This window comes from Nannospalax galili, unplaced genomic scaffold (assembly GCF_000622305.1).
Source record: "Nannospalax galili isolate Female #2095 unplaced genomic scaffold, S.galili_v1.0 scaffold469, whole genome shotgun sequence".
In the NCBI taxonomy this organism is placed as follows: domain Eukaryota; kingdom Metazoa; phylum Chordata; class Mammalia; order Rodentia; family Spalacidae; genus Nannospalax; species Nannospalax galili.
In genome coordinates, this window is record NW_008359443.1 from 893,210 (window position 1) to 903,061 (window position 9,852).

The 9,852-nt window shown below is 51.8% G+C and overlaps 1 protein-coding gene across 1 annotated transcript; it reads left to right on the forward strand.

The window, feature by feature from the left end:
* Positions 1 to 7,297: 7,297 nt before the first annotated feature.
* On the forward strand, positions 7,298 to 9,572 carry Izumo1r (IZUMO1 receptor, JUNO). The gene is made up of 4 exons (XM_008823136.1): positions 7,298 to 7,435; positions 8,027 to 8,215; positions 9,019 to 9,151; positions 9,304 to 9,572. The coding sequence occupies exons 1-4, from the start codon at positions 7,298 to 7,300 to the stop codon at positions 9,570 to 9,572; spliced, it is 729 nt and encodes a 242-aa protein (XP_008821358.1).
* The last annotated feature ends 280 nt before the right edge of the window (positions 9,573 to 9,852 follow it).

Here is a 9,852-nt window from a genome sequence, read left to right on the forward strand (position 1 = left end):
GTTTCTATAGTAACCAATGACTGGACCCTGAAGAGCCTTGCACATCATGTTAAAGCACTTGCAGTGAGAGAGAAAGAAATCCATAACAACTGCAGGCCCCTGGCCAGGGCTCTCAACGCGAAGGGTCCCATTGGCTGGCACATTGAATGGGGAGCCGAGAGCTGCGGGTGCTGGCAGAAGAACAAATGACATGTCACTGGAAGTCCTGGGACATGCACCACCTCAGGTCATAACTGAAGAGAGAGGATTAGAGTGCCCAGGTATAGATCAAGGGAGCCACACTGGAGGTAAAGTGGTCCAAACAGATGGGAGGAGGCCCAGGGCAGACCTTGAGAACAGGTTTTTGTGGCAGGAAATGGAACTTCTCATGGAAGGAATGTTGGGGGGCGGGCGGAACAAGGGTAAGACAGAGTCCTGGGGCTTAAGGATGAGGCAGAGGGATGACCTTGGTCAAAAGCTGCTGAGGGGTCAAGGGAGCTTTCGCAGGCCCTACTCACTGGATCAAACAAACAGAATGGGTGCGGGTGTAAGAAGCTGGGCAGCGATGGCTGGAAAATGTAAGTGACACAGAGGAACCACAGCAAACAGACATGGACTTTGGGAAGCATAACTAGGAAGAGGCAGACGGGTCTACAGCTGGTAAGGAACGCTGAGTCAAAGCGCAGATCCAGGGAGGGATGCTGAGGCGAAGTCAGTCTGTGCCTGTCAGGACACCACGTGACCCTCGGCATTCTGGCTTGACTGTAACAAAGGGAAATCTCACATGTCTAATTTTCAGTCTCTTCATTAGAACTTTGATACTTTTCTCTCTCCCTGCACGTGGTCGGAGGCTCTTCAATACCTGGTAGGCTTCACACTCATTTCCATTTTGTGATTAGACCTAAAACGTGGCCTTCCTCAAGTGGTGATGAAAGGCTCAGCATTAACACCCTGAAATCTCACAGCCATCATCAGAGACTGAAAGTGTGGGGGCCGGGGAGAAAAATTACAGAGGGAAGCGGGAGGGGAGGGGAAGGAGGAGAGGAAGGAGAAGGAGGGGTGACTGTGATGAACTAAGGGGTGAGGGATGGAAGGGAAGGAAGAGGGAGAGAAATGGGAGAGGGAGGACGGAAGGCTGGGGGTGGTTCCATGCACTTGCCCAGCATGTGCCAGGCTCTGAGTTAACCCTTAGTATTCTATACTGCAGCCCTAAAGTGAATACATTGCCCATCCCAGTGTAATTGAGAAAAGAGGGAGGAAGATTGGGAGAGTAAAGGACAGGTCACTAGTCTAGAGGGAACGAGGACGGACGAGGAGAGGACGGTGGGAAAGACGAGAGAGAGGAGAGGTAGGTTAAGCCCGACTAAACAGGAAACTGAATGAACACTGTTCTTAAAGAAATGTTGTTTATTCCATTCTGGCATTTCTTTTCATTTGCTAAGCAAACATTCTAGACTGTGCACTGTGGACCAGGCCTGCCTGCCCAAGCTGTGTAAAGAGATGGGGAGGGCCATGGTGGACAGTCAGCTTGTGGGCAGGAGGCAGGCGTGAGGATGCAGCAATGGCAGTAGACATCGGACCCAAGACAGCATCTCCCCACTCCAGAGACACCATGGAGCTTCCCTGGCTGTGGGGAGAAGCAATCCTTTCTGGGAGCTAGGATTAAGTGGGGGTCACCAGACACAGAGGTTGGGTGGGCTATGAGGAATGAGTCACCCACAGGCAGGAGGGCAGTTACAGATTTCAGGATTGCTGGACTCTGGAGTGTAGGCAAAAGACAGGACCTCAGGGCTGGCAAGATGACTCAGAGGATGAAGGCGCTTGCTGTCACTGCTGGATGGCCTGAGTTTAACCCCGAGAACCCATGCAAAGGTTGTAAGGAGAGACCTGACTTCATAAAGTTGTCCTCTGACCTCCACACACACACGATAACAAATTAAATCAAAAAGGAAAAGAAAAAAAATCAACCACAATCTAAAATAGAAAAGTATATTTGGACCAGATTTGAACGGGCCCATGTAACTAATTCTAAGGATTGAGACTTCTCTCAGTGTCTACAAAGATTTAATACAGGAGGATGATAGCCATCATTACAAGTTTTCCAGGAAAAGTAAACATCTCTCTCTGTTTTTGAAGAAACCCCATGAAATAGGAATTATATAAAAACTACCTTTGCTTAAGAAAATGTGTCTCTGAATACAAAGTCAGCATCATGCCTAGGAAGGGAGGGATGAGAACAAGATGTGAGAGGTGCAGTTTCCCCTGCATATTTTGAAATATTGTGTCATGTAAAATTTACAGGCTACAAACTGGCCAAAGTGTAGAGAATCAGAGACTACAGAGTGTAAGACCCTGGACAGGACTCCTATTTTAAATTCCACACACACCCCGAAGGCTCAGGGACCACTGCAGAGGAGGGGTACAAAGACTGCAAGAGCCAGGGGAGGAGGTACATGACCATAAGGAAACAGAGTCCTACAGGTGCCTGGGACCTTGCTCATATGAATTTACAACAATGGTAACAACATGCACAAGACCCATGCAGCCTCTATTAAACAAAAACCACAATAAAATTGGGGAAATGGGCAGGAGGCCACAACTTTGGCAAGGAACTATTGGCAGCTGATCACTGCTGCGTGAGGGAGAGGTGATCTTCTTTAAGGGAGTGACATTAGAGAGGCTGACCAGGCTCCAGTGGATGAACTCACACAGAGGGACATCTGGGGACACAAACTTGACTCAATAGGCCTTAACATATATGACAAAATGCATGACGTCCTGTGGATAGGCTATGGGGGTGGCACAGATAGGGAAGGGGCACTAAATATGATTAAGAATTATTGTATGAAATCCACAAAAATTCAATAAAAATATATTAAAAATATTTACATTTGATAGATAATTCACTTATGTGAATTATACATGACAGTGTTTCATCATTACATTTTACTTTTATTTATTCATTTATTTCTTTTTATTTGATGTGTATGAGCGTACTGCCTGCATGTGTGTTAGGGCACCCATGTCATGCAATTCCCACAGAGGACAGAAGAGGGTGTTGGATGCCCTGGAACTGAATTTACAGATGGTTGTTAGCCACTATGTGAGTGCTGGGATTCAAACCTGGGTCCTCTGTGAGAGTAGCCAGTATTCTTAACTGCTGAGCCATCTCTCCAGTCCCTCATCATTACATTTTTAAAGACCATTCTGGATAAAGGAAAAAACACTTCCAAACAGATATTGAACTCTGGTTAGTGATATGCATACCCGAGTTACTCAGAAGTCCGTGATTTCCTGCGCTGAAGCAAACGTACTTGGGATGCATGGCTCAACAGAGGGATGGATGGTTGCCTCAAAACAACAAAGAAGGCCGGCTGCGGTGGCTCATGCCTTTAGTCCCAGCACTTGGGAGGCAGAGGCAGATGAATCACTGAGCGTTTGAGGGGCCAGCCTGGTCTACATAATGAGTTTTAGTCCAACTGGAGTCTAGACAGTAAGACCTTGTCATAAGGAGGGGAGGAGGAGGAGGAGGAGGAGGAGGAGGAGGGGAAGGAGGAGGGGAAGGAGGAGGAGGAGAAGGGGCTGGAGAGATGGCTCAGTGGTTTAGAACACTGGTTGTTCTTGCTGAAGACCAGGGTTCGAATCCCAGCACCCACATGGCAGCTAACAGCTTTCCGTAACTCCAGTCCCAGGAGATCCAACAGCCTCTTCTGACTTCTGCAGGCGTTGCATAACATGGGTGCACTTACCTACATGCAGGCAATATACTCATATACATAAAATAAAAATAACATTTTTTAAAAAAAGAAAAGAAAATGGTAAGCGTAAAGTCAGAGCGGACGATGGATGCATGTTCACCTCTTCTTGTGTTTAAAAGGTCTTGTAATAAACTCCTGAGGAATGTTTCCATCCCAGCCACTGCATGCATATGAGATGTGGCCTTGGAGAGGAGCCAGGGAGTCAGGCTGGAGTGACCAAATGTGCCCCAGCTTCAGGGGAGAAGACCTGGGCTTCAGGGACACTCAGGACAAGCTGACCTTTGTCACTTAGATGGACATGGGGGAGGAAATGGTAGCGACACCTGTCTGTCCTCTGCCCTCGCTACACACTGAGAGAAGAGCTTTAATTGTTTGGGGGATGAGAGTACGAACTTGGCGTTCCCACTGAGCCCCACAGCAGGCCTCGGACTGCAGCTTCCTAGGAGGTGCCTGGCACAGGCTCCATGCTTCTGGTCTGTCTTCAAACTCACCAGGCCCCTTGGGTGCCCAGATAAAGGGAAGCAGGACAGTCACCAACATTAAGCATCCCTTGTGACCCCCAAAGAGGCTCTAGGCAGAGCCACTCCAGCCACCACACACACGCCTTTCAGAATGCCATGACCCCACTGCCTCTTCCCCTGGCAATTTAACAGCTTTGTTCTGTTTTAGAGCAAAATTGTGTTGAATCAGCTGCTTCAAGTGGCTCCATCCACAGCCTTCCTCGGTTTATCAGCTTTCAGTCAGGAAACAGATTATTTTGGAAGACTCAGCCACAATAAGGCAAAATGAGCTCTGCTAAAGGGCCTCAAACTGCCTCTCTGGGGACAGCCACCACTGCCCTGGTGGGTGGTTTTTGGAAAGGCCTCTCCTCCCTCCCTCCCTCCGCCTGCACCTGTGCGGGCTGCAATTTGGGCTCATTTCCTACCGCATTGTCCAGGAGATCATTAGCAAGTTCCTCCCCGCCCTTCTCCCCGACCCGGCATGTGAAGGACGGTTTTCCATTTCAGTAATGGCTTCTGTGACTCATTTCTGGATTTTTGTCCTTGCCGAGTCCACAGCCATTTTAAACTTAACACTCAACACCAAATCTCTTACCTCCGCAAGGCATGGTGCTCCCTGTCTCTTATTGAGTACCTGCCTCTACCCACCACCCCACCACCCTGGACGCCAATGTAAAGAGGACAGAAATGCCTTCCCACTTGATGTCTAACCCAAAGGAGAGACCCCCAGCTCTGCTGAAGGCAGACCTTGAAAGCTGGGTTAGTGACCACCATTGTCTCCACCCAAAAAATGCCAACACACCTCCAACATACAATCTGATTGTGGCGTTTAACTTTTTAAACAGAAAAGCAGACTGGAGACCTGGGCAGAACCTAGTCCTTCAGTCCTGTGGCACCTCACCTGGACCAGCTGTGGAGTCACACAAACCTCGTTCAGATCCTAGCTCCACCGTTCCTCAGCCAAGCCTCAGTTTCCCCTACATCTCAAACAGGGAGGGTGTCCGCGTTGGGAACAGTCATAGGCAGAAAGCAGCCGTTAAGAGGATGCCTCAGCCCGCAGCCCATGGCTAGTCCTTGTAGGTGATTGGTGCTCAGTACCCAGGTGCAGAAAGCGCCATTTTTGGACATGGGACTGAGGTGTTTGCATATCAGCAGCTGAACGTCATGAACTGTATTTTGTTTCTCAGTGAAAACACATGGGGTGTTTTGTTTATATTTTCTGTTTTGCATAAAACTTCAGTAACGTCGGTTGTTTCAGCTCTGGAGATAGAAGTCCTGCGTGCTCAGGCAGGCCGTTCCGCAGGTGCTGAAGGATGCCTTTTCTTTTCTCCAGGACTAGACTCATCGCCGCATCCTGGTGGCTCTCCAGCAGGGACCTCGGCTCCTGAAGGCTGTGGAGGAAGCCGCTGCTCAAGGCTCCAGGCGACTGAGCCAAGGAAGGGGCAGGTGGAGCTACAGGACAGAACACCATCGGGGGAGGGGGGAGAACTTCAGAGAGCAGAAGATGAAGAATGAGAACTGTCAAGATACCCAGGGGCAGATGTTGTGCGTGCCAAGACTTTTCCATGAACTCTTTCTCCCAGTAGTCCCTGCTCAACAGCTCTCCTTACAGATGGGCAGACGGACAGAAAATCCAAGTTGTTTTCCCCCAAGTTCCCGCTGGTGAGAGGCAGGGCTGAGCACTGAACTGCTCACTGTGGGGATCTCTGGTGCAGGGGGGTCTTGTTTCTTTGAGGAGACAAACCCTCTTGAACGCACGGAGTCTGCGGAGCTGGGTGAGACAAGGCCGCTCCCTCCGTCCACCTGCCGCTCTGCTCTGCACCTGCATCCTATAGAAACTGGCCGGAGATTAAACGGGCGGCAGATGGCGTGTCCTCGGCCTGCGCCTCTGTGGGGCTGGGGGGGGAGCACCTAGAGGGACCCTGCCTGTAAAGTGAGTATGAAGAGAATGTCTAAAGGGGTAGTGCTTTCCTTGTTCTCTGGAACTTTGGTTCTTAGGGAATATTTGCTGGCTTTGAGCTTGAACTGCTGCTTTGGAGGGAACAGCCTTAGGTTTAAACTTGAGGTAAACCTGGGCTCTACAGTGAAGTCTGGGAGTGTCTGATACTCTAAACTCAAGCTAGGCCTCAAGTTCTCTGCCTATGTTCAAGGCAAGCTTCCACCAGGCCTGGGGGAACAAGGGAGCTGTGGGTTCCTGCGTGGTAGAAATTAGGAGGCCCGTTCCCTGAGGATTTGGTGGGTCCTGGAAGCAGGGAGGGGTTTCTCGCCTTCCATCCCTCCACTGCTAGTACAAGCCAGAACAGAGATGGAATACAACGTCCTCCATGCTCCTGTGCTGGGGCGAGGCCTTGGAGGGGGCAGGGTCCTCACATCCTCACGGCCAGGGGTGCCCCCAGATCTGAGAGGCCAACAGGGCCCCTGGCACTTGGCTGTCCCAGCTTCGTGCTCAGGATGGACTTGAGATGGATTGAGGCTGGTGGGGGCAGAGCTACTGCTCTGGGGAAAGGACTCTGGCTAGAGCCAGAGGGCTGAGGACAAGCTGCCCCAAGGACCTGGCATGGACCCTTCTAGAGAACGGAACTAGGGTTGGTCCTTGATGGGTACTGCGTGCACTGGCCCCCAACCCCACCAAGTCCTTTGGCAATGAGGAGAATCTGCTTAGTGAAAATTGATTACTTGGCCAGGAAGCTGGCTGTGGGCTGGGAGCAGAGCTCTGAACTCCCAGTCCATATGCTTCTGAGTGAGCAAAGAAGCCTCCACGGGAAAGGGTAGAAACAGCTCCCCAGGAAGGCCTGGCACCACCTCCACCCGCCCTGCTCGTTGGAACTGGTTTTTCCCCGTCGCTGGATTCCATTTCTGCATCCATGCAATGGTTGTTGGTGGGGTGTCAGATCCAAGGATTATTCCATCTGCCCTGACATTCTGTGTTGCTGCTCCACACAAGGGTCTAGGAGCTGCCAGCCGAGGGAGCCTTGGAGCCAGAGTCTGTCTCCAGTACCTGGATGGTGGAGGGACTGGGGTGGGGTCCTCTCTTTCACAGTCTCTTCTCTGCAGCAAGCCATGGCACAGTGGCTGCAGCTTCTCCTGGGGTTGTGGGCACTCGTGCCCATCCAGGCAGGGGACAAGCTGCTCACTGTCTGCATGAATGCCAAGCACCACAAGAGAGAACCTGGCCCAGAAGACAAGCTCTACTTACAGGTACAGAGACTTGAGCTGAACTAGGTCTGATGTGGCTTCTTTGATCGGGGAAGGAACACAGGTGGCAAAGTGGTCTCTGGACCTCACCAACCCTGATCGTTTCATTCCTTGGATTGGGAATGATCCAGAGTTCCTGCCTGTGAGCTTCTCTGGCTTCTTGGAAAACAGGCCATGAGGAGATACCAGTGGCTCTTTACTGGCTAAGCATGGATCAAAGCAAGCCTTCCTCCTGGAAAGACAGGACTTCAGTGTCTCGTCCTGAAGCTCCTGAAGGCAATTGCAGGCAATTGCATTTAGACTACAAGTCCCTCCCACCCAGTGCAACTCCAGATTTCCTGCATCTCCTGGGGGCTCATGTCCATTTGCATTTCCCCCAAAGGCCGCTGCTGCCTCTCAGGAAGCTATGTCCCCTGACAGGGAGGTGAGGGAGGTGGTCTGTGGTCAGGTGCCTCTTGCTCTTTGAATAGATGTCGACCAACATCAGGGTCTCCCCTCTACAGAGGTGCTCAGATTATCCCCTTTCCTTCTACACTTTTGCCCAGGACACTCAACCCCAGCCTCCTACTCTACCTGTTGCTCCACCCCCTTCAGTGCATCCCCTGGAAGGACAATGCATGCTGCACACGCAACACCAGCTGGGAAGCCCACCTCCAGGAGTCCCTGCTCTTTAACTTCAGCCTGATGCACTGTGGATTGCTGACCCCGGTCTGTCACGAGCACTTCATCCAGGCCGTCTGCTTCCACCAGTGTTCCCCCAACCTGGGGCCTTGGATCCAGCGGGTAAGGAGACAGGAAGCAGACTCATATAATTCAGTCCTACACTGGCATCTCTAGGAGGCTAGTGGGAACAAGGGATGCTGTTCCTCTAGGGAGCAGAGCCCGAGGCCTCTGTTGGGGAAAGAGCTGGAGAAGAAATTGCCTCTGTTCCTGGTGGATGGCATGGGGGACACTAATCAGATGGAACAGTAGGACAAGGGTTTGCAGAGTGAGACAGACCTAAGTGGGTTCCATCTCCCATATCTACCAGCTGTCGTCTAGCCTGGGACCAAGCATCTCCCAGACATCACTCTCATTCATAGAATAACAATAAGGCCTGGGACTGGGACAGTGGCTCAGTCAGTAAAGCCTTTGCCACACAAGCACGAGGACCTGAGTTCAATCCTCAGAACCCATGTGAAAGAGCCAAGTGTGGTGGTGTGCCCTTGTAATCCTAGCACTGGGGAGGCAGAGACACACGGATGCCTGGGGCCTGCCTTCCAGCCAGCATAGCGCACTTGAAGAGGGTCACACCAGGGAGGGACTTGTCTCAAACATAGGGTGTTTGAGGGAAAATACTTGTGGCCTCTACAGGAGCACACACACATGCACCTGCACAAAATACAAACATACACACATGTACACAGAGAGACAGAATAACACAAGCCAGGTGCTGTGGTGCAGACCTTTAATCCCACCACTCAGGAGGTAGAGGCAGACAGATCTGAGTTTGAGGCCAGCCAGGTCTACATAGCAAGACCATGAGGAGAGGGAGAGCCTGACAGCCTCTGTAAAGAATGCTTTCCTGTCTCTCTGCCCGTACTCAGGTGAAGAGCGGGCAGGAGGAGCGGGTTTTTGGGGCGCCTCTGTGCCGCGAGGACTGTGAGCAGTGGTGGGAAGGCTGCGGTTCCTCTTACACTTGCAAATCCAACTGGCGTGATGGCTGGGACTGGAGTCAGGGTGAGTGGGCTGACGGGGCCCAAGGGAAGGCGGGCCTCTTGCTGGCCCTCAGCCTGGGTACAGATGCCAGCGTCCCTGTGTCCCCCATGGTGATGAGAACAAGGAACAGAAAGGAAGTGGGAAGTTAGCTGCCCGTCTTCAATCCCCCACAGGAAAGAACCGCTGCCCAGCAAGGGCCCCCTGCCGCCCTTTCCCAGATTACTTCCCCACCCCATCTGACCTGTGCGAGAAGATCTGGAGCAACACGTTCAAGGCCAGTCCTGACCGCAGGAGCAGTGGGCGGTGTCTGCAGAAGTGGTTTGAGCCCACCCAGGGCAACCCCAACGTAGCCGTTGCCCATTACTTTGCCAGTTTTGCTCCAGACCAGGCACTTTCCTGCCCCCTCACAGCCTTCTCTCTGTGCCTGCTGCTCCTTTCCTGAGCCCTTCTCCTACCCATATACCTTGGTCCCGCCAGGCTATGGCCACCTCCTTCCTCAGGCTGTTACTAGAAGCACAAGCTAAAGGTTTGGGGCTGGGCTGGTGCCTGCACTCCTCCCAAAGGCACCTAAGGTCCCCTCTACTGTTTGGCTCTGTCTAAGCTGACCTGGGAGGCAGCTGGTGGCCCACAGTCTAAGGTGACCTACCCCGCTCACCCTCAGGAGCAGGTACTATGATAAGGTGCTCTTGTCCTGCACACACCCATCCCATTCATGATGGAGC